The sequence below is a fragment of the Oncorhynchus keta genome, chromosome 31 (assembly GCF_023373465.1).
Source record: "Oncorhynchus keta strain PuntledgeMale-10-30-2019 chromosome 31, Oket_V2, whole genome shotgun sequence".
Taxonomy (NCBI): domain Eukaryota; kingdom Metazoa; phylum Chordata; class Actinopteri; order Salmoniformes; family Salmonidae; genus Oncorhynchus; species Oncorhynchus keta.
In genome coordinates this window covers 10961928-10987888 of record NC_068451.1, presented here as the reverse complement: position 1 = coordinate 10987888, position 25961 = coordinate 10961928, and the positions used below count along the sequence as shown (strand labels likewise).

Below are 25961 nucleotides of genomic sequence, written 5' to 3'. Positions count from 1 at the left end.
TAAGAATGTTGGAGGTCACTGTGTACTTGGGGACCTTCAATGCTACAGAAATGTTTTGGTACCCTTCCCCAGATCTGTGCATCGACTCAATTCTGTCTCGGAGGTCTACGGACAATTCCTTCGACCTCATGGCTTGATTTTTGCTCTGACATGCACTGTCAACTGTGGGACCTTATATAGACGGGTGTGTGCCTTTCCAAATCATGTCCAATCAATTGAATTTACCACAGGTGGTCTCCAATCAAGTTGTAGAAACATCTCAAGGATTATCAATGGAAACAGGATGCACCTGAGCTCAATTTTGAGTCTGATAGCAAAGGGTCTGAATACTTGTGTATTTGCTGCAATGTGTGCCGATGCCCAGCTATTTAAAGGGACATGTGGCTATTTGAGAGAGAGTTTAAATTGAAGTTGAAGAAAGTTGCAGTAAATCCCTGACCCTAGTCTCAGTGCAGAGAGATATTTTGCAGAGGGAAGTATTTTAAGACTACAGCCAACCAATGTATGAAAGCTGACATACACACTCAGGGCTGAGGAAGAGAAACCAGCCTACACAAGAGATCCATGGACAACTGCCAGTCAAACCAGGAGCTGTGCTGCTACTGCTATTATTATTGTTGTTGCTCTATTTCATCCTCAGGATATATCACAGGATATGTGAGCACTTACATAATGTCGCCATTTACATAGCTGCTCTGCATAAAAAGCTATTCACTAATTTAGGCATGGTATTTTCAATGGTGCTTCACTCAATTTCTGAACATGTCATTTCTGGTACCTCGTAATTGATCAGTAATCATTTATTAAAGGGTGATTTTTTTGGTCAAAATTTCAATTACAAAGAGGATCCTAAAAGACTCGTCTTGAAAAATGTATTGTAGCTAAGATGTTGATTATAAAAACGTTATCTTTAAATCACATTTGCCTAATTTTTCAATAATATACAGCCCCAAGGAATACATATTTACTGTGTCGTGGCACTCTCTTCTCTGCTGGTTGTTACGCTTATTGAAGAGAAGGTTGCACAATATATTTCCACAAATCTAACAATGTAGATTGATATTCCATCTTATACAAAAGTTTATACAATTTTTTATACACTTATACACATATTTTCGCAATTTGAATGACATTTATCGGAAACTCCTATACCAACAAAACATTACGGTGGTGGCGGCAGTACACACTGAACTGCCTGATCTTTTTTGCAGGATATCATGGTAGTCAATGTTTGTTTTAGCCATTATACCTGGGTTTACTGCTGCTAGTTGTAGCACTCAGGTTAGCATGTCATTAGCTATAGCTACAATCGGCCAACAACAGAGTCTTTGCCAGTTCGGGTATAGTTCAATGTCTATTATGATGGTGTCGTGGAAATTTCCTCTATTTACCAAATCATGGGAGCAAACCACACACACAAGTAAGAGTTAATTATAAAAGTCCATCTTTAATTATATGAGCTCTATCACAATCCTGTGACTCTCAGATAAATTCAGTGTCTCTCAGTGAATTCTCTGAGAGCCCCCTTACAATGCAACTGAGTTCCTTTAATAGCAAAGAACACACATAGTCAGACAGCATCGGCATAATTCATTGTTCAGCTTTGTCTCCTCTCTCAACCTCAGAACCATAAACCAATCCTCCATATCAACAGGCATATATCAAATTGTCATTTAGATACAACCAACTCTAAATACAAACTCACGGAGAGGATAGAATGATTCCAGACACTGCCATCCTCCATGGGAAAAGTAGGGAGTGAACTGGCACACACACAGTGGAGCAAAAGATATGTTTACACATGATGACACTTTGACCTCTCCCCTCTCTGCGGCCCATGCAACTTAGTTTTGACATAGAACAGATAACTGCAACCTCGCCACAGTATTATACAAAAATACCATTCTGATGAGAAGTAACTCACACACATTTGATGAATAAAACATCTTACATATGTTACCAACAAATTCTGAATCTTCCACGACAATGGTTAAGGTTTATCTTGATTTTGTGTAGCAGATTTTGTGTAGCAGATTTTGTGTATCAGCGAGAAATGCTGATGTGCTGAACTTCTAATAAGTGATGTGTTTCAAGACTGCTAGTGGTTAGCTAGTAGGGGTAAGCCAGGGGTGGAAAAGGGGCTATGCAAAAGGCCAGCGAGCCGTATTAGTGTTTTTTATTTAATGAGCTGAATAAGAGTTTTAAAAAATAACAGGATATGGTCAGATGATAAATTGGCTTTATTCAGACTGCCAAAATACATATTTTTAACAAAAGTAGGCCTGATGTGGGTATTCACCGTCTTGTGTGGGCAGTGATTTCACTCCTACTCCTGTAGTGCTCCTCTTCAAGTCACATTTCCGAATGCTTTTCCAACCTGACTTCGGTCAAATTCGGTTAAAATATATAATTTCTCCCAAAATACAAATGTAAAATGATAGGGTATAAAATAAACTTGATTCTACAATCTTCCCTTTAAGTGAAATATAATTTGACTACTTGTTCCACATGAAGTAGCTTTACATCATTTCGAAAGAATTGTGGGAACAGTGATGTAAAATGTTGCCAGAAAACAGTATTGATTCTAGCTTAGTGGGCATACAATTCCATGAACCTTCTCTCTCTCTCTCTCTCTCTCTCTCTCTCTCTCTCTCTCTCTGTATCTCTCTCTCTTTCTGCCCCTTTCCCCAGTGAATGTTCCCCTGCTCATGTCCACGAACCATCTCTCTCTCTCTCTCTGCCCCTTTCCCCAGTGAATGTTCCCCTGCTCATGTCCACGAACCATCTCTCTCTCTCTCTCTGCCCCTTTCCCCAGTGAATGTTCCCCTGCTCATGTCCATGAACCATCTCTCTCTCTCTCTCTCTCTGCCCCTTTCCCCAGTGAATGTTCCCCTGCTCATGTCCACGAACCGTTAAACAAAGCTACAGTAGCGCTCCATTTGTATTCATTCGGAGTTCCAACATTAAGACAGCAAGATGACTCAGCAAATCTCTCCAAAGACAAGCGGCAGCTTTGGGGGTGGATTTGCAGTTCCCTCAGTGACAGACTCACAGGCTACCTGTCATCCTGCACTGTTAACTTTATATAGTACTAATAGTCTCACTAAAACAAACAATACTGTTGTTGATACTGCTACAGTACTATGTATGCTTCCTGCTGCAATTAAAACATATTGAAGTGTCCTTTGGTATTCCCATGTGGTAGCAAACAGAGAATAGCATAATTGGGGTTGGCTAATGGGATCGTATTGTGTAATGTTGCAGTAGATTTCTGGTGTCAACGGAGGCTGAATTGCTCAAAACAAAGATATATCTGAGTAACAGACTCACTAGTCTAATATATAGAAACTACGGACATGCATGGTAACTGTACTGAGGTTGTTGATGGGTTGGCAGGTTAGCGGTGGCTGCTGGAGTTTGCTGCAAACATGAATCACTTCTGAGTTCCACTCTTAACCTGACAGTTGTTTTGTCCCTGGTGGAACCTCAAAGACATTGCATTTTTAATGAGTTAAAAGGCTTGGGGAAATCCATAATTTATACTGTTTATTATTATTCATTTCCTTAAAGTTATTGGAGGAGAAATTAGTTCAGTTATACACGCTAGTGTTTAAGATGGGATGTGGAACAACTCCTATAAATAAAATATCAATATGCCAATGTTGTTCCAGTAGACAGAAAACACAAGTTTATAATGGAGGAAAATACGAACAACACGTTGTGTTTTTTACATTGAATTTCCATTCAGCCAAAGGATATCAATCAGATAAGCAGTTAGCTAGCTACATTATGTTTGTGTTTTAGTCTGAGGTTAATTCATTCACATAACATGGATTCCTCTCAATGACTGAGCAGCCGTGGTGAAAGTCAATTTCAAAATGTAACACATAACATCAAAGGCCAACTTCATTCATGCAGATAATCACATCCAATTTTGAGGAGGTTAATAAGAGAGAAACAATACATTTTCCTTCTATTAGCACAGAATGTACTCTTTGAATAAAGATTTAAAATGATTATTTCTCTCATTATATTACATAATCAAGTCCCTTTTGCTGACCTTGCTCTATCAAATCAAATCAAACTTTATTTGTCACACGCGCCAAATATAACAAGTGTAGACCTTACAATGAAATGCTTACTTACAAGCCCTTAACCAACAGTGCAGTTCAAGAAGAGTTATGAAAATATTTACCAAATAAACTGAAGTAAAAAATAATAAGTAACGATAACAATAACGAGGCTATATACAGGGGGTACCGGTACCGAGTTAGTGTGCGGGGATAGAGGTTAGTTGAGGTAATTTGTACATGTAGGTAGGGATGAAGTGACTATGCATAGATAATAAACAGCGAGTAGCAGCAGTGCACAAAACAAATGGGGGGACGGGGGGGGTCAATGTAAATTGTCCGGCGGCCATTTGATTAATTGTTCAGCAGTCTTATGGCTTGGGGTAGAAGCTGTTAAGGAGCATTTTGGCCCTAGACTTGGTGCCTCGGTACCGCTTGCCGTGCGGTAGCAGAGAAAACAATCTATGACTTGGGTGACTGGAGTCTGACAATTTTTTGGGCCTTCCTCTGACACCGCCTATTACAGTATATGGGTTCTGGATGGCAGGAAGCTTGGCCCGAGTGATGTACTGGGCTATACGCACTACCCCCTGTAGAGCTTACGGTCAACCGGTCAGGATGCTCTCGATGGTGCAGCTGTATACATCTTTGAGGATCTGGGAACCCATGCCAAATATTTTCAGTCTCCTGAGGGGGAAAAAGTGTTGTCGTGCCCTCTTCACGACTGTCTTGGTGTGTTTGGAACATGATAGTTCGTTGGTGATGTGGACACCAAGGAACTTGAAACTCTCGACCCGCTCCACTACAGCCCCGTCGATGTTAATGGGAGCCTGTTCGGCCTGCCTTTTGCTGTAGTCCACGATCAGCTCCTTTGTCTTGCTCACATTGAGGGAGAGGTTATTGTCCCGGCACCACACTGCCAGTTCTCTGACCTGGTCCGTCATTGTCATGATCATGCCTACCACTGTTGTTTCATCAGCAAACTTAATGATGGTGTTGGAGTTGTGTTTGGCCACGCAGTCGTGGGTGAACAGGGAGTACAGGAGTGGACTAAGTACACACCCCTGAGGGGCCCAGGTGTTGAGGACCAGCATGGCAGGCGTGTTGTTGCCTACCCTTACCACCTGGGGGCGGCTCATCAGGAAGTCCAGGATTTAGTTGCAGAGGGAGGTATTTAGGGTCCTTAGTTTAGTGATGAGCTTTGTGGGCACTATGGTGTTGAATGCTGGGCTGTAGTCAATGAACAGCATTCTCACATAGGTGTTCCTTTTGTCCAGGTGGGAAAGGGCAGTGTGGAGTGCAATTGAGATTGCGTCATCTGTGGATCTGTTGGGGCGGTATGCGAATTGGAGTGGGTCTAGGGCTTCCGGGAGGATGCTGTTGATGTGAGCCATGACCAGCCTTTCAAAGCACTTCATGGCTACCGACGTGAGTGCTGCAGGGCGGTAATCATTTAGGCAGGTTACCTTCGCTTCCTTGGGCACAGGGACAATGGTGGCCTGCTTGAAACAGCCTGAGTTTCACTTGGTTAACATCTGATATGGTAAACAGGGGTTTTGTGGTAGGTCAGACCTGCTCTTTGAGCTGTTTGAAATGACAAGTTAACACAAATGTAACATACCCTGCCAGTAAATACAGAAACATGCTACAGTACAGAGACACGCCCAGCTAGTTTCAATAACTTCCCTTTATGGCTGAATGGCTCAGAAACGTGACATTTTGCAGCAGTACACAACATAAAACCACTTTTTACTCTATAGTGCTTATAGTTTCCATTATGCATGCTACTGCAATTGCAACCATTTAACATTGTATAAATAGAGTACCTCCACCATAATGCAGCAACTGCTATTCAAGCCAGATTCCTTATACTCCACTATTGGCACTACCGCCCCACACAGTCTGTCTCCCTATTCATTTTTTTTTCTTCCTTTAAAAAAAAATGTTTACCCACTTTTTCTCCCCAATTGGTAGTTACGATCTTGTCTCATCACTGCAACTCCCCAACGGGTTCGGGACAGGCGAAGGTCAAGACATGTATCCTTTGAAACATGACCCGCCAAGCCGCACTTCTTGAACCACATGCTGCAGTGGCGCCTCAGCGTTGCAATACAGTGCCTTAGATTGCTGCGCCACTCGGGATGCCTTTGTCTCCCTATTGTAACTACTGTACCTTATATGTACCTTATATATGTCCAGGGTACATAGGGTGTTTCAACACCATGGACAGAGGGCCCAACATGGGCTAGAATCCACCAAAGATTAGAGCTGTTTCAGTACCTTGGACCGCTGCGCACAGAGCAAAGATTTTGGGTTGGTCTGTGTGGCTGCATGCAGAACTTTTGTGGATAGGGTTTAGGTTGAAGTTCTAATTACAATAGATATTTGCATAAAACATTTACAGCACACTGCAATTATCTACCAAGATGAATGCCTTAATTGCATGTTGATTGCTCCAACTTCAACTGTTTCCGTGCTTTCAAGGTGCAATACAAGGAAGTGGATGGGGAAGTAGACTAATTGCGTCTGAGTAACTTTCCGTATCCAATCCAAAGAGCATACTGAAGTATCGTATGTGTCCCTAATCATAGATGCAGAGCCAAATGTCTTCATCAGAGATGGTCATTACATCAGGACCCAGCTGGGATTGTTGTCAAGTGTCTTCATTTATCAAAACGATGATAAATTAAAAATCACGTTTGAAGTATAGATACAGTACATAAACACATTGGAAGCATACCAAGATGGATACAAATTCAAGCTTGTTTTTTTGTTATGACACAAGAGTAATCTATTACTTTTACTGTATGTGTCCCTGGAATGAAGCACTTAATTAAGTGAGTAGAGGACAACATCAGAGGGTCTATTTAACCTCATCCCCCGTAGAGCATTGTTTGCTATCTCTATATTGTGTATAATTGGACAGTTTAGCCTGTCATTTTGATTCCATGCCTTTGTGTCCTATTTTTCTTTTTTGAAGTCTTGTCAAAATTGGATTTTCAAAGATTTTTTTTGTACCGGTCAAATGTTTTAGAACACCTACTCATTCAAGGGTTTTTCTTTTTACTATTTTCTACATTGTAGAATTATAGTGAAGACATCAAAACTATGAAATAACACATATGGAATCATGTAGTAACCAAAAACGTGTTAAACAAATCAAAATATATTTTATATTTGAGATTCTTCAAATAGCCACCCTTTGCCTTGATGACAGCTTTGCACACTCTTGGCATTCTCTCAACCAGTTTCATGAGTTAGTCACCTGGAATGCATTTAAATTAACAGGTGTGCCTTCTTAAAAGTACATTTGTGGCATTAATTTCCTTCTTAATGTGTTTGGCCAATCAGTCGTGTTGTAACAAGGTGGGTGGGGTGGGGGGGAGGGGGGGGGGTGTACAGAAGATAGGCCTATTTGGTAAAAGACCAAGTCCCTATTATGGGAAGAGCAGCTCAGATAAGGAAAGAGAAATGACAGTCCATCATTACTTTCAGTCAATGCTGAAAATTTCAAGAACATCTTCAGGTGAAGTCACACAAACCATCAAAAACTATGATGAAACTGGCTCTTGCGAGCCTCAGAAATTGCAGCCCAAATAAATGCTTCACAGAGTTCAAGTAACAGACACATCTCAACATCAAATGTTCAGAGGAGACTGTGTGAATCAGGCCTTCATAGTCGAATTGCTGCAAAGAAACCACTACTAAAGGACACCAATAATAAGAAGAGACTTGCTTGAGCCAAGAAACACATTAGACCGGTGGAAATGTGCCCTTTGGTCTGGAGTCCAAATGTGAGATTTTTGGTTCCAACCGCCGTGTCTTTGTGAGATGCGGTGTGGGTGAACGGATGATCTCTGCATGTGTATTTCCCACCGTAAAGCATGGAGGAGGAGGTATTATGGTGTGGGGGTGCTTTGCTGGGTTCACAGTCTGTGATTTATTTAGAATTCAAGGCACACTTAACCAGCATGGCTATCACAGCATTCTGCAGCGATATGCCATCCCATCTGGTTTGGGCTTAGTGGGACTATCATCTGTTTTTCAAAAGGACAATGACCCAACACACCTCCTAAAGGCTATTTGACCAAGAAGGAGAGTGATGGAGTGCTGCATCAGATGATCAGGTCTCCACAATCTCCCAACCTCAACCCAATTGATATGGTTTGGGACGAGTTGGACCGCAGTGTGAAGGAAAAGCAGCCAACAAGTGCTCAGCATATGGGTGAACTCCAAGTGAAGCTGGTTGAGAGAATACCAAGAGTGTGCTAAGCTGTCATCAAGACAAAGGGTGGCTATTTGAAGAATCTCAAATATAAAATATATTTTATACTTTTTATATTTGACACTTTTTTGGTTACTATATGATTCCATATGTGTTATTTCATAGCTTTGATGTCTTCACTATTATTCTACAATGTAGAAAATAGTAAAAATAAAGAAAAAGTAGGTGTTCTAGAATGTTTGACCGGCAGTGTATCCTTATCCCATCCAATCCACGTGTATGCAATTTACTCACTTGCTTGCATCCAATCTACTCTCACTTTAGGATTATCCCAATGATGATCTCACGTTATCTCAGTTCCAAGTTATGCAGTAGGTCACAGTCTTTCTGAAATGGGTCACTGTGTCACAAGCCTTTCCCTTGACACTGACTCCTGATGACAGCATGGCAGGTTTCTGTTAATCAGCTCATTAATGGGATGCCTGGGGGGCCATTCAGTATGGACATCTCCTCAGGCTGGATGGGCTCTCACTGCATATGGTTCTCAATGGAAGGCTATTTGATAACATGCTATATCATAGATATGCTTAGAGTGGGATGAGCATCACTCTTCTGGAGTCAGTAGACCTGTGTAGCCTGTGTCATTATAGGAGAGTATTGCGGTGTCAGACCGGAACAGGTTCATGCCAGATATGGAGTGAGTGGCCTATTGCAGTATCCCCACAAGACTGTTGTGGGGAGAGTTGCCCTATGTGGACGATGGGAGTGTATCAATGCTGAGACAAACATGAGGCAGAGTGAGAGAGATGGAGTAAGGCAAAGAGGCAGGCAGAGACAACGAGTCAGAGAGGCAGTAAGAAAGACATAATCACAAAATATCAGAAGTAGAAAGGCAGAGAAAGGTGAGAGCAGCCCATGACAGGTAGAGCCAGAAACACAGAACTAGAGTGAGTAGAACGGGCCTCCCATTCAAGTCAATGACGCCATAATCAGTGGACTGGCAGCCATTGCGAGGGTCCCCATAAGAGTAAAGCAGGAAGTAAAAGCAGGAAGTACAACATTACATTTGTGCTTTATGGTCAGAGGTTCCAAGCTATTGACTGTATTTGTACGGTCAAAAAGAATTCAGAGAGATAGAAGGGCCCACTTACCCATCTCTGGATGGTGCCTCCCCTCAACAGGAACACTGACTGTCCTCCGCAGCAGCTTGTTCCTGTGCAACTCGGAGCGCCGCTCGCGCATCAACAAAGGGTGTACCTGCATATGCACAGAGAGACAAGGTCAGGTCAACACACACGTATAATGCATTAAGCTATATTTTCAGAAGACCATAATGGATAGTATCTTGAAATGTCTATCACTGAGCAGTAGCGGTGCGTGGGTAAAATATCTGGAGAAGCCAAACCAGAAAAAGGATCCTTATTACCTAGGTGTTGTGATAATTACATTGCTTGCTCTATAACCTGTTAGTTCCTATACCTTGACACTGATTTATAGGCCTAAGGCTGAAACAATAAGAAGACACAGTGGCAGAATAAATTCAACCACATCTTTGTTTCATCAAAGAAACGGAGAGCAACATCTGTCCGGTGAAGTCCACAAAGCATATTGCATGTAACAAACAGTTACATGACCTACAGCACGGTCAAGCAAGTTAATGTTACTGACATTTTTGGACTACTAAACAACCATTGATTTAGAACCACGGTGAGTTACTTCTAAATTTCAACAGAATCAAATCACCTATGGTAATAGTTAGTTTAATACAGTGACAACTAAAAGATACCAAAAACAATTGAGTCCAGTCAACGTAAGTTAAATATGATGTGGCTATCCATGGTACTGATTTGTGTGTGTGTGTGCGTACAACTTAAGTCATTTTTGGGGTATCCCTACTTACTTTACTATTTATATTTTGGACTACTTTTACTTCACTATATTCCTAAAGATAATGATGTACTTTATACTCCATAAATTTTCCCTGACACCCAAAAGTACTCGTTACATTTTCAATGCTTAGCAGAACAGGAAAAGGGTCCATTCACACACTTATCAAGAGAACATCCCTGGTCCTCCCTACTGCATCTTATCTGACAGACTCACTAAACAGAGAACATCCCTGGTCATCCCTACTGCATCTTATCTGACAGACTCACTAAACAGAGAACATCCCTGGTCCTCCCTACTGCATCTTATCTGACAGACTCACTAAACAGAGAACATCCCTGGTCCTCCCTACTGCATCTTATCTGACAGACTCACTAAACAGAGAACATCCCTGGTCCTCCCTACTGCATCTTATCTGACAGACTCACTAAACAGAGAACATCCCTGGTCATCCCTACTGCATCTACATTTACATTTAAGTCATTTAGCAGACGCTCTTATCCAGAGCGACTTACAAATTGGTGCATTCACCTTATGACATCCAGTGGAACAGCCACTTTACAATAGTGCATCTAACTCTTTTAAGGGGGGGGTGAGAAGGATTACTTTATCCTATCCTAGGTATTCCTTAAAGAGGTGGGGTTTCAGGTGTCTCCGGAAGGTGGTGATTGACTCCGCTGTCCTGGCGTCGTGAGGGAGTTTGTTCCACCATTGGGGGGCCAGAGCAGCGAACAGTTTTGACTGGGCTGAGCGGGAACTGTACTTCCTCAGTGGTAGGGAGGCGAGCAGGCCAGAGGTGGATGAACGCAGTGCCCTTGTTTGGGTGTAGGGCCTGATCAGAGCCTGGAGGTACTGAGGGGCCATTCCCCCTCAACAGCTCCGTAGGCAAGCACCATGGTCTTGTAGCGGATGCGAGCTTCAACTGGAAGCCAGTGGAGAGAGCGGAGGAGCGGGGTGACGTGAGAGAACTTGGGAAGGTTGAACACCAGACGGGCTGCGGCGTTCTGGATGAGTTGTAGGGGTTTAATGGCACAGGCAGGGAGCCCAGCCAACAGCGAGTTGCAGTAATCCAGACGGGAGATGACAAGTGCCTGCATTAGGACCTGCGCCGCTTCCTGTGTGAGGCAGGGTCGTACTCTGCGGATGTTGTAGAGCATGAACCTACAGGAACGGGCCACCGCCTTGATGTTAGTTGAGAACGACAGGGTGTTGTCCAGGATCACGCCAAGGTTCTTAGCGCTCTGGGAGGAGGACACAATGGAGTTGTCAACCGTGATGGCGAGATCATGGAACGGGCAGTCCTTCCCTGGGAGGAAGAGCAGCTCCGTCTTGCCGAGGTTCAGCTTGAGGTGGTGATCCGTCATCCACACTGATATGTCTGCCAGACATGCAGAGATGCGATTCGCCACCTGGTCATCAGAAGGGGGAAAGGAGAAGATTAATTGTGTGTCGTCTGCATAGCAATGATAGGAGAGACCATGTGAGGTTATGACAGAGCCAAGTGACTTGGTGTATAGCGAGAATAGGAGAGGGCCTAGAACAGAGCCCTGGGGGACACCAGTGGTGAGAGCGCGTGGTGAGGAGACAGATTCTCGCCACGCCACCTGGTAGGAGCGACCTGTCAGGTAGGACGCAATCCAAGCGTGGGCCGCGCCGGAGATCCCCAACTCGGAGAGGGTGGAGAGGAGGATCTGATGGTTCACAGTATCGAAGGCAGCCGATAGGTCTAGAAGGATGAGAGCAGAGGAGAGAGAGTTAGCTTTAGCAGTCTCAGTTGAATGACTAGTCTTGAAACCTGACTGATTTGGATCAAGAAGGTCATTCTGAGAGAGATAGCGGGAGAGCTGGCCAAGGACGGCACGTTCAAGAGTTTTGGAGAGAAAAGAAAGAAGGGATACTGGTCTGTAGTTGTTGACATTGGAGGGATCGAGTGTAGGTTTTTTCAGAAGGGGTGCAACTCTCGCTCTCTTGAAGACGGAAGGGACATAGCCAGCGGTCAGGGATGAGTTGATGAGCGAGGTGAGGTAAGGGAGAAGGTCTCCGGAAATGGTCTGGAGAAGAGAGGAGGGAATAGGGTCAAGCGGGCAGGTTGTTGGGCGGCCGGCCGTCACAAGACGCGAGATTTCATCTGGAGAGAGAGGGGAGAAAGAGGTCAGAGCACAGGGTAGGGCAGTGTGAGCAGAACCAGCGGTGTCGTTTGACTTAGCAAACGACAGACTCACTTATCTGACAGACTCACACATGCTTCATTTGTAAATTATGTCTGAGTGTTGGAGTGTGCCCCTGGCTATCTGTAAATGTAAAAAAACAAGATTAAGGAATTTTAAATTGTGTATACTTTTACTTTTGATTCTTAAGTATATTTTGCAATTACATTTACTTTTGATACTTAAGTATATTTTTGCAATTACATTTACTTTTGATAATTAAGTATGTTTAAAACCAAATACTTTTAGACTTTGACTCAAGTAGTATTTTACTGGGGGACTTTTTGTTTTACTTCAGTAATTTTCTATTAAGGTAACTTTACTTTTACTCAAGTATGACAATTGGGGACTTTTTCCACCACTGTGTGTGTGTGTGTGCACGCGTCCATTTCAGCCCATGAAAGCCTGATTCATGCAGTCTCCTCTGAACAGTTGATGTTGAGATGTGTCTTTTACTTGAACTCTGTGGACCATTTATTTGGGCTGCAATCTGAGGTGAAGTTTACTCTAATGAACTCATCCTCTGGAGCAGAGGTAAGTTTACTCTAATGAACTCATCCTCTGGAGCAGAGGTAACTCTGGGTCTTCCTTTCCTGTGGCGGTCCTCATGAGTGCCAGTTTCATCATAGCGCTTGATGGTTTATGCGACTGCACTTGAAGAAACCTTCTTCTTGAAATTCTTGACATTTTCAGGATTGACTGACCTTTATGTCTTAAAGTAATGATGGACTGTCATTTCTCTTTGCTTATTTGAGCTGTTCTTGCCATAATATAGACTTGATCTTTTTACCAAATAGGGTTATCTTCTGTATACCACCCATACCTTGTCACAGCACAACTAACTGGCTCAAATGCATTAAAAGGGAAAGGAATTCCACAAATTAACTTTTAACAAGGCCCATCTGTTAATTGAATTGCATTCCAGGTGACTACCTCATGAAGCTGGTTGAGAGAATGCCAAGAGTGTGCAAAGCTCTCATCAAGGCAGGGTGGCTACTTTTAAGAATTGTTGTGCATGACACAAGTAATTTTTCCAACACTTGTTTACAGACAAATTATTTCACTTATAATTCATTGAATCACAACTCCAGTGGGTCAGAAGTTTTCATACATGAAGTTGACTGTGCCTTTAAACAGCTTGGAAAATTCCAAAAAATTATGTCATGGCTTTAGAAGCTTCTGTGAGTCAATTGGAGGTGTACCTGTGGATGTATTCCAAGGCCTACCTTCAAACTCAGTGCCTCTTTGCTTGACATCATGGGAAAATCAAAAGAAATCAGCCAAGACCTCAGAAGAAAAATTGTAGACCTCCACAAGTCTGGTTCATCCTTGGTAGCAATTTCCAAACGCCTGAAGGTACCACGTTCATCTGTACAAACAATAGTATGCAAGTATAAACACCATGGGACCACGCAGTCGTCATACCGCTCAGGAAGGAGACGTGTTCTGTCTCCTGGAGATGAACGTACTTTGGTGAGAAAAGTGCAAATCAATCCCAGAACAACAGCAAAGGACCTTGTGAAAATGCTGGAGGAAACAGGTACAAAAGTATCTATATCCACAGTAAAACGAGTCCTATATCGACATAACCTGAAAGGCCGCTCAGCAAGGAAGAAGCCACTGCTCCAAAACCGCCATAAAAAAGCCAGACTACGGTTTGCAACTGCACATGGGGACAAAGATCGTACTTTTTGGAGAAAACAAAAATAGAACTGTTTGGCCATAATGATCATCATTATGTTTGGAGGAAAAGGGGGAGGCTTGCAAGCCGAAGAACACCATCCCAACCGTGAAGCACGGGGGTGGCAGCATCATGTTGTGGAGGTGCTTTGCTGCAGTAGGGACTGGTGCACTTCACAAAATAGATGGCATCATGAGGGAGGAAAATGATGTGGATATATTGAAGCAACATCTCAAGACATCAGTCAGGAAGTTAAAGCTTGGTCCCAAATGGGTCAAAATGACCCCAAGCATACTTCTAAAGTTGTGGCAAAATGGTTTAAGGACAACAAAGTCAAGGTATTGGAGTGGCCATAACAAATCCCTGACCTCAATCCCAAGAGGAAATGTGTGGGCAGAACTGAAAAAGCATGTGCGAGCAAGGAGGCCTACAAACCTGACTCAGTTACACCAGCTCTGTCAGGAGGAATGGGCCAAAATTCCCCCAACTTATTGTGGGAAGCTTGTGGAAGGCTACCAGAAACATTTGACCCAAGTTAAACAATTTAAAGGCTTTGCTACCAAATACTAATTGATTGTATGTAAACTTCTGACCCACTGGGAATGTGATGAAATAAATACAAGCTGAAATAAATCATTCTCTCAACTATTATTCTGACATTTCACATTCTTAAAATAAAGTGTGATCCTAACTGACCTAAGACAGGGAATTTTTACAAGGATTAAATGTCAGGAATTGTGAAAAACTGAGTTTAAATGTATTTGACTAAGGTGTATGTAAACTTCCGACTTTAACTGTACATACACCCACTGCAGGCGACAGGACCCACCCCCCAACATACATAACAAGCAGTCTGCTGCGCTCGACATATCTAATGGATGCACAGCACAGAACACAGCAATCCATAGAGTCCTTTACCACGGTATACAATCCCCCATAGCCCAGTGAGCCAGAAGACATCTCCCGTCGCTGTCATTGTCAGGATTCATTTTGTTGACGTTTACCTCTTTAAAAAAAAACGTAATCAGGGATACACACACCATAAATCAAGTGTGTATATGATTATGCTTGTATTATCCACTTAGAGCACACTAATGAGTATGTTGTGAGATACATCGCACGCCGAGGACAGACATATTGCAAGTTACGGAATGAGTTCCTCTATGAAACATTATTATAAGACACCCAATCCCTACGAGTCCAGCACGCGCATGCATAAAAGCTTGTGCACTGAAAGACTTGGCTTTTGCTGTTTATATATATTTTTTTATGACACACTGCGAGCACACTGTTTTAAATGCATCAGATCTCATTTTAACATCTGTTTATAACGTTCACATTATTTCTGGTTATTTCTCAATGTAATCAAATTTACCTCAATATTGGACCATAAACACTCTAAGAATATCCTTCTAACACAGATATACTCTCTAACATGCTCATAATATGAGCCATCTGTCTCCAAGCCTTTTTATAAGGCCATAAGCGTAATAGTTGCTCTATTGTTGGATAATTAACGGATATATTCATTCACAAGACTTCAGAGACGTCCCTAAATGTTTGTATCCACTCTTCTCTACTTCTGTTTCCTTGAGCCTGTGCTGCACCAGAACTCCTTTCTGCATTCTACGAGCACTTTGCTAATTAAATGTATCGATACACATAAAATAGTAATATAAAGAAATGTGATCAATGTACAGCATACGGTAAGTGCAAAATGCTTTGATATACTAAGTGCATTATTACTTAATCAATCATTTTTATTCAGAAAGTTTTGCCCCGACCTTCAGTTGAGTCTAAGGCATGGAGTTGCCTCAATGAGAGTAGTGACTTTGACTAGGAATAAGAACTGAAAATGTTCACAGAGCAGCCGAGAGGCCGTTTAGATCACATTAAACTCTGACTCAAAACTGATCTCAAACACCCTACATAAATACTAGTCTATCATGGCATGCTAAACATGGTAATTTCCACAATGATGTCCACTTGAACGCAGTTAGCCCACTCCCCCCTCATCTCCACTGTGTCCCCATTCCCCCCTACACACACACACAAACACACACACACATACACACCCACTCTGACACACAGCACTTTCTGGTTGCGAGGGGGAACACCTCAGCGCTATTTATAGCTTGTGTGGCAGTGTTTGATTGGCAGAGGGGTGGGGGGGCTGGTTAGGACAGTGGCGCTGCAGCTGGGGACTTGACACGGCCTTGGCACCGTCCCTGGTAGCCATGCTCATGAGTGGGCACACAAGGCAGGTTGGCACACAACACTGGCAGACTAGACAGAGGGCACATGGGGCCCGCACTGACAATCACACAGGGGCAGGGGTCAAGCATTGAAACCTGCAGGGAGCAAGAAAGCATGCTAATGGGGATTGCGTTGCTAATATGTAAACGACTATAATTGGAATGGGAATCTAATGCAGTATAGCAGTGTTTCCTAATTTCTGTCCTTGAGTTTCTGTCTCTGGGTATTCCGGTGTTTGTTGGGCGAGTCAACAATCCATTTCATTCAATTGAAAAGTAGATTGAATACTGGCATGCAGACCTAGGCTCCCTTGAGTGTTGTCAGAGATAAGCTCATTCATACGTGAGGTAATTCTAATAGCTAACAAGAAGGTCAATTGTACTAGGTTTCAGCATCAGGCAAACTGTAGTCAGAGGCAAGAGTAGGAGCAGAAGTGGCTAAGACTGAAATAGACAGATGACTGTGCTCAGGCACTGCAAGGAGGGGTAGATGGTGGGTGGTGAGTAGAGGGAGAATGAAAGCCATAGATCTGAGTGAGAGGGAGAGGAGAGGGGGCCTGGCATGGAGAGTTGAGCAATGCTGCAGGCTGCCTGGACCATATGTCACTACTGGCCCAGCTGTGATGGGTAGGCCGGGTGGGGGATATGGGTGGTGTGTGTGTTGGTGTGTGAGCTGTGTGTCTGTGGGGGTGGGAGGGTAATGGAGCGGTAGGTGTGTAATCCATTACTTTGTAACGGAGTCGTGATCAAACAGCGGCTGAGTCCACTACACGCGCACACACAATCACACACCCAGACGCATTCACGCATGCACACAGACTCACGCACGCACACAAACACACATCAGCCTCTTTGTCCCTGGAAGTATGACAAACAGTTAGGCTGGCCAACACCACTGTCTGTCCTCAAGTCTCTCAATAACGTCCTATCACTGACAGATGTTCCCTCCCCTCGCCTCAGGCATTGGACACAGCAACTGGCATATGATAAAATCAAAGAGCGTCTTGGAATCTTGGCGTCTTGGAATGAGAAAAGAGGGCATTTAGAGAGCATCCCTAAGTACTAAATCTGATCAAATTCCAATCCAAAGTTGATCTTCATTGTTTGTATGTAAAATTTGAGCATGCTGCAGAACACTGGTGGAAGAGCTGTCCCACTACTCCCCTATGTGGACATTTCCCACAATACCTGCATTCAGTTGGAATGTTAGATAAAAGGGGGTCTCCTAATGTTTTGTACATTCAGTGTATAACCCCTAATTATGTAATAAGTGGTGACCTTTTGAAAATGGCTTATTTCAGTTGTGCGTAATAGTTATTCAGATGCCAAAAGGCAGTAAAGCTCTTGTTAAATAACCTTAGGATTTGCCAATGTACAGTGCATTGAGCCTTCTTATTGGTCAAATGAAGGAGCTTCTTTCTCATGACTCCTTCCATCCATGTGTGCCTTATTATACCATAATTGTCACATCCCCCCCTGTTTCCAAATGGGTTCCCAAGGGTCATGCATGTGTAAAAATGCTAACTACTCCTGAGTCATGCTTTATGCAATGTGACAACAGTAGCTACAGGAAAAGCCACCATGGCGCTGCATTGTTGGCTCAGGCGCTAATGAATTTCATTTACAGTATCAACACTGCCAAAGCCATTGCAAACATATGGGCAGGGAATGCAACACAATGGCCATGCATGGATACTGAGACAAATCCTGTTCTAATTCCCTTTAGTTTGAATTAGCCTAGCAGGCTAATGTGATTCAGTAGTAGTGAGAGAGGATACTAACATGTTAGTGATAGCGCTGTGCTAGCAGGAAATAGTGCCCTCTGATTGCTTGCATAACACTGGGGCACAGTGGGAGGGAGAGCGATGACTGGAGGACAGGGCACTGGTGTGTGGCGTCTGGTGCACACAATGCGGGGCTCTGTCACTTCATATCAGTGGCAGCCATCACTGTCGATCCTCTCGCTCCCACCACGGGCACAGAGGGCTAACAGCAGCCCACTGGGAAGTGGTCAGTGCTCTTCTACTGTCAATGGCAGTGCAGCATAGAGTTTTTTTGTTAGGAAGTTAAGTTGGATTGTGTCGTGTTCACTTTTTTCGATTGACTTCTGAGGTGGAGAGTATGCAAGTAGGGGAAGCTACACAAACAATAAAGTGTTGAACAGAAGGTATAGTGACTTCTGTACTTGGACGAAAGGGTACACTCTTAATCTATTAGGTTAATTCGGACTATGCATAAGTCAAGCTTTCAACATCACCCATTTCAGCACTTGTAGTGTTTACTGAGGTGAATAAAGCATATTTGAAATAGGGGAGCACAGAATAGCACAATGGTGACGTGACAGATATTTTCACATGTTCTTCCAGAGCACTGTTATATCCTCAAGCAGCCCCTTATAGTTGAGACTGAAGAGGCCGCAATGAAGAGAGAATGGTCTTTTGATGGATGTCATTCACAAAACAAGACAGAGTGGCATCTCAATGGAGCTGCTTGGGGAAGAAATGAGAGAGCAGGTCTGTGGGATAGCCAAACACTACTGTCAGTCACACCAGGGAGAGCGGGAGGGAGGGAGGGAGCAGGGGGAGGGGAGGTAGCCTGAGAAATAGAATGTGTGTGAGAGAGAGAGAGAGAGAGAGAGAGAGAGAGAGAGAGAGAGAGAGAGAGAGAGAGAGAGAGAGAGAGAGAGAGAGAGAGAGAGAGAGAGAGAGAGAGAGACCCCTCTGTTCCACCTTATCTCCTCTTTGGCAACATATGATTGCTTTTTGTCATGCCACTAAAAGCATTTGAATCGAACAGAAATTAATCAAGAGGGGTGTGTGTGTATGACAGAGAGAGAGAGAGAGGTTGAGGGAGACATATAGACAGAGAGAGACAGAGAGACAGAGAGAGAGAGAAAGAGAGAACGAGAGAGAGAGATGGAGAGGCCCACTCGCGCCGCATGAGGTGAGTGACAGGCATGAATATTTAATCGCCTCTCATCCTCTCTCCAAGGTGGTGGCTATTGGCCCGTCAGGTCTGCCTCAAATCCATTCATAGCTTCTGCCTCATTGACACAATTAGACAGGGATAAGCCTTTGATTAATTGACTTGGGCCTTCTTCTCATCGCTCCATAGCTGAAAAGGCCCTTATCTGGATCATAAGGTTCTTTATACTCCTTGTGAGTGACGAGAATGAAAGATATTGGCAGCTAGCCACCCTGCAAGTACCGCTACAGTACTCTATTACATCATTACATAGTTGTTAATAGACTTATACTCTCAATCAAATGTACTATGAACACTGTTATTGTAGTGTAGTAGACGTTAAGTGTGTAAGTATTTTAATTGTGTTTTCGGATTCATTTATTGGATATAAATCTGTAAATCTGTCTACTAGGTCTACATTTAAAGAGAATCCTTTCCAAAGGCGATACAGGTACAAAAGTGAAGGAATAGTACCCCCTTCTGGTCTTAGCTAGCAGGCTGAAATTCTACTTAGTATGATATAGCAAGTAATCTAAGGCATGTTATCTAAGGGCAAGTAATCTAAGGGGGGATTAGTAATAAACAGTCAGATTGAAAGAGTCCCGTATTCCTAAAGTGTCTCAGAGTAGGAGTGCTGATCTAGAATCAGGTCCCACCTGGTCATGTAATCGTGTCATGTCTGTTATGATCTGAAAGGTATATTGATCCTAGATCAGCACTCAGATGGGAAAGGGGATACCAAGTCAGTTGCACAACTGAATGCATTCAACCAAAATGTGTCTACCGCAATTAACCCAACCCCTCTGAATCAGAAAGGTGCAGGGGGCTGCCTTAATCAACGTCATCAGCACCCAGGGAGCAGTTGTGGTTGGGGGTTAACTGCCTTGCTCAAAGACAGAGCAGATTCTTTTTTCCACTTTGTTGGCTCGGGGATTCAAACCAGCAACCTTTCGGTTCCTGGCCCCAACGCTCTTAACTGCTAGGCTATGGGCACTGGTCTAACAGGCCCATCTTAGCCAGACGTGACCTACTTGCATAGAGGCGTACTGGTGTGAAAGTTGTTTGCCACAAAATCTTAAGCTAACAATAGGTGCATGACTGAAACTCCCATAAGCAAGCCTTAGGCGACAGTGGCCCAGGACACCTGCCTTGAGTGTTTAATAGGAACACTGGCCTCCTTCAGGTCCAACATGTACATGAGATACTGTGTTATAACTAGGACCCCGGCCCAGAGCTTTTCCTAGTCATGTCATGTGGTCAGGAAAACATCCAGGAATTAAATCAGTGACAATGTTTATTGGCAATGTAATGTACTCAGAATACCATGTATGTCACGCCCTGACCTTAAAGAGCCTTTTTATGTCTCTATTTGGTTTGGTCAGGGTGTGATTTGGGTGGGCATTCTATGTTCTGTTTTCTATGGTTTTGTATTTCTATGTTTTGGCCGGGTATGGTTCTCAATCAGGGACAGCTGTCTATCGTTGTTTCTGATTGGGAATCATACTTACGCAGCCTTTTTTCCTTTTGTCATTGTGGGGAGCTGTCTATATGTGGGGGGCACTATAGCCCTTGTAAGCTTCACGGGCGTTTTTGTTATTTCTTGTTTTGTTGGCGAAATTTGACTAAATAAAAGAAAATGTACGCTCACCACGCTGCACCTTGGTCTTTCTTGAACGACGGCCGTGACAATGTAATGTCAGGTCATGTCAAATACAGTTAGTTACATGCCTAAAGGGTCAATTGTGGTGATATCCTTTTTTAAATATGTAATGTTTTATTAAACCTTGTGGCTTTAGAAACTGTCATGACAGTGTTGCAGACACTCATGTCAGTTCAAACAAACCAGTCTAATACAGCAAAGTGAGCGATGAAATAGATAGAAATATAATTCCTAGAAAAGTAATCCCCTTTCAAGTCAATGGGTGGGTGATGGGTGGGATTGTATTTCTATAGTGTGTGCAGCAGTAGGTAAGTACCTCCTCCTGGTCCAACATGTAGAGCTGATTTCCGGAGATCACACAGAGACGGGGATTCCAGTCGGGGTGGTCGTAGGAGGGAGCGGCAAAGGAAGGGGCATGGGGGCGATAGGAGGGGGGGACGGCACACCTCGCATCTGGGGAGGAGAGAGAACAAGGAGAGAGGGGAGATGTGTCAGTTAGGGTGACTGGATGGTGGAGGACATGCCAGAACATGCCCGTCGACAGATGGTTGTTTATGTTTGCAAGCTGGTACATCTGCATCAGTTGAATCCAAAACACTGAAAATGCAATGTGACTTCTTCACATTTGTCCACATTTCACACATAACAACAATGCTCAATGAAAGAAGTGGACAGATTAATCTAGGACTGGTCGATTATGCAGTAAATAACTCACAAATCAATGCACTGATTCAGAGAAAATAAAACACACTTTTTACAGAGTTTATTTATTATGATTTGTAGCCATAGCCCAAAATATGGATAAAAGGGTTTGCAAAATCAGGGGTTCCCAAAATGGCGTCCGCGGGAGAGGTACTGCAGAGGGTCTGTGGCCAGATCTCTAAATATGTATAAAATAAATCATTTAAAAAAATACAGGGTATGTGCAATGCCGTCAGGGGTATGCCAAATAAAAACGTGATTCGCAAAAAAAATATATATATTTATATATTTTTTTCTTCACATTTTCAAGCAGTCCATTTGTATTTTCTAATGGGGCTATACTTTTAGGTGAGGTGTTATTCTAGCCTGCGTAACCTTGTTTCACTGCCAAAAATAAAATGAAACCATCTAGTGTTCAGCGAAATAACAACACAATGTCAAATACAGCTAGCCAAGTAAAATAATTAACATCCAATCACATTAACCGTTACTCTGTTGCTGAAACTCCACTAACTGTCCGTATGTAGCCAAACGTAGCTGCTGCTCATTCCGTTTGCTCGAAAATTGAAAAATGGTTAAAAAAAAGTAAGGCCCGCATCGATAGAGACACATACCAGTTCTACTGGTAGTACTGCTACTGCCAGCAGTACTACACCAGCACCTGTTGACGACACAAGTTGTTCTGCTTCCATAGAGACACACCCCAGCTATACTGGTGGTACTGCTACTACCAGCAGTACTACACCTGCACCTGTCGACAACACAAGTTGTTCTGCTTCCATAGAGACACACCCCAGCTCTACTGGTGGTACTGCTACTACCAGCAGTACTACACCTGCACCTGTCGACAACACAAGTTGTTCTGCTTCCATAGAGACACACCCCAGCTCTACTGGTGGTACTGCTACTACCAGCAGTACTACACCTGCACCTGTCGACAACACAAGTTGTTCTGCTTCCATAGAGACACACCCCAGCTCTACTGGTAGTACTGCTACTACCAGCAGTACTACACCTGCACCTGTCGACAACACAAGTTGTTCTGCTTCCATAGAGACACACCCCAGCTCTACTGGTAGTACTGCTACTACCAGCAGTACTACACCTGCACCTGTCGACAACACAAGTTGTTCTGCTTCCAAAAGCACATCCAATGCTAGCATCAGTAATTCTACATTTGTTGTTAGCCCAGCTAGCATGGACACTGGCAGTTGTGAATCTGATGCAGTCAAAGAGCTACTGCCCCCTTACCCGGGAAAGCACCGAACAACAGACAGGGACGTTGGACCATCGAAGTGGTGCAAATATGATAAGAACTACATTGATTTTGGGTTCACTGATATTGGGAATAGGTCCTTTCCTAAGCTACAGTGTGATATGTGCAAAAGTACTATCTCACAACTCGATGAGACCTTGACTGTGGCGCAGACATTTAGAAACATGCCTATTTGAAAAATAAGCCAAAGGAGTTTTTTGAGCGAGACTTAAGACAACTTTTGAGTTATAATACATGTACAGTATAAAAGCAACAGATACCATTAATAAGAAGGGGCTAGAAGTGTCTTATATGGTGAGTTACCGAGTGGCTAGGACAGGCAAGCCCCATACTATTATGGAGGACTTTAATTCTTCCTGCTGCAATGGATATAGCTTGGACAATGCTGAGGGAAAAGGCCAAAAAAGCTATACAGACAATGCCTTCATCAAATAACACTGTTTCACGACGCATCAGTGACATGGCAGGATATGTTGTGAAACAATTACTGCTTCGCATACAACCAGTGAATTCTATGCGTCACAGCTGAATGAGTCAACAGACGTGCCGGGCCTGGCACAGCTCCTGGTATATGTCCGTTACGTTTAGGTGGGGTCCACTGGAAACCAGGACAACAGGAGAGGATTTTTTTTTAAGTACTGGAAAGCTTTGTGACATCAAATGGACTTTGGTGGTCAAGATGTGTTGGTATCTGTACTGATGGCGCAAAAGCCATGACAGGGAGACATAGTAGAGTGGTAACGCGCATGCAAGCAGTTGCTCTCAATGCCACTTGGGTACACTGCAGCATCCACCGAGAGGCTCTTGCTGCCAAGGGAATGCCTGACAGCTTGAAAGACATTTTGGACACTACAGTGAAAATGGTTAACTTTGTTACTTTGTTAACGCAAGGACCCTGAACTCTTGTGTATTTTCTGCACTATACAATGATATGGGCAGTGACCATGTAATACTTTTACAACACACAGAAGTGTGCTGGTTATCAAGGGGCAAAGTATTGACACTTTTTTTTAAATTGAGAGATGAGCTGAAAGTTTTCTTTACTGACCATCATTTTCACTTGTCTGACCACTTGCATGATGACGAGTTTCTCACACGACTGGCCTATCTGGGTGATGTTTTTTCTCGCCTGAATGATCTGAATCTAAGATTACAGGAACTCTTCGCAACTATGTTCAGTGTGTGGAACAAAATTGAGGCTAGCATTAAGAATTTGGAGCTCTTTTCATCATTGTATGATTTTTTGTGTGCAAATTAACTCAAGCTTACGGACAATGTCAAATGTGATATAGCGAAGCACCTGAGTGAGTTGGGTGCGCAATTACGCAGGTACTTTCCTGAAAAACGGATGACACAAACAACTGGATTCGTTATCCCTTTCATGCCCTGCCTCCAGTCCACTTACCGATATCTGAACAAGACAGGCTCATCAAAATTGCAACAAGCGATTCTGTGAAAATGTTATTTAAATCAGAAGCCACTGCCAGATTTCTGGATTGGGCTGCGCTCAGAGTATCCTGTTTTGGCAAATCGCACTGTTAAGACACTGATGCCCTTTGCAACCATGTACCTATGTGAGAGTGGATTCTCGCCCCTCCTTAGCAAGAAAACTAAATACAGGCACAGACTATGTGTGGAAAATGATTTAAGACTGAGATGCTCTCCAATACAACCCAACATTGCAGAGTTATGTGCATCCTTTCAAGCACACTCTTCTCATTAACCTGTGGTGAGTTATTCACAATTTTTGTTGAACAAATAAAGAGCAAAATTATTGATTATTATCATATTATTATAAGAGCTCTTTGTCACTTCCCACGAGCCAGGTTGTGACAAAAACTCACACTCACTTTTATGTTTACCACGCATCAGGCCTCCTGTGCGCCTCCACAGTCCAGAGCTTCCAGCGACAGTTCCCAGTCCAGAGATTCCGGCGACAGTTCCCAGTCCAGAGCTTCAGGCGACAGTTTCTAGTCCAGAGCTTCCAGCGACAGTTCTCAGTCCAGAGCTTCCAGCGACAGTTCCCAGTCCAGAGATTCCGGCGACAGTTCCCAGTCCAGAGCTTCAGGCGACAGTTTCTAGTCCAGAGCTTCCAGCGACAGTTCTCAGTCCAGAGCTTCCAGCGACAGTTCCCAGTCCAGAGATTCCGGCGACAGTTCCCAGTCCAGAGCTTCAGGCGACAGTTTCTAGTCCAGAGCTTCCGTCGACAGTTCCCAGTCCAGAGCTTCCGGAGTTAGTTTCCAGACCTTCTGGCGATGTTCCACAGTCAGGAATCTCCAACGACTATCCACAGTCGGGAACCTCCAACGAAGGTCTATGGTCCGGAACCCCCTGAGACGGTCTACGGTCCGGAACCCCCTGAAACAGTCTGCAGTCCGGAGCCTCCGGTGACGGTCTGCGGTCCGGAGCCTCCGGTGACGGTCTGCGGTCCGGAGCCTCCGGTGATGGTCTACGGTCCGGAGCCTCCGGCGACGATCCGCGGCCCGGTGCCTCCAGCGACGACCCACGGTCCGGAGCTTCCGGTGATGATCCCCGCACCAGAGCCACCATGGAAGAAGACATATCTGCGAGCGGAGTGTGTACTTCGCCCCGCACCGGAGCCGCCCCCGACACCCTGTGTCATCCATCATAGATGCCCACCAGGACCCTCCCCTATTGAGTCAGGTTTTGCGATTGGAGTCCGCACCTTTGGGAGAGGGGTACTGTCATGCCCTGACCATAGTAAGCTGTTTTTTCTCTGTGTTGGTTGGGGCGTGATAGTGACTTGGGTGGTTCATCTAGGTGAAATTGTATTTCTATGGTGGCCTGATATGGTTCCCAATCAGAGGCAGCTGTTTATCGTTGTCTCTGATTGGGGATCATATTTAGGTAGCCATTTCCTCAGTTGTGTTTTGTGGGATCTTGTCTACATTTAGTTGCCTGTGTGCACACCAGTAGCTTCACGTTTTGTTTATGCTTTATTGTTTTTGTTTGAATTTCGGTTTATTAAAAGTATGTGGAACTCTACACACGCTGCACCTTGGTCTACTCATTA

The 25961-nt window shown here is 43.7% G+C and overlaps 1 protein-coding gene across 10 annotated transcripts in view; it reads right to left on the bottom strand.

The window, feature by feature from the left end:
- Positions 1-25961, bottom strand: part of LOC118364046 (ras/Rap GTPase-activating protein SynGAP-like) — a 120742-nt gene that overhangs the window by 75474 nt on the left and 19307 nt on the right. For all 10 annotated transcript variants that reach the window (XM_052489547.1, XM_052489549.1, XM_052489553.1 and 7 more), the window contains exons 2-3: positions 21266-21402; positions 9447-9552 (exon numbers count right to left, since the gene is read on the bottom strand). In XM_052489547.1, coding sequence (XP_052345507.1) covers positions 9447-9552; positions 21266-21402 — 243 coding nt within the window. The remainder of the gene's footprint in view (positions 1-9446; positions 9553-21265; positions 21403-25961) is intronic.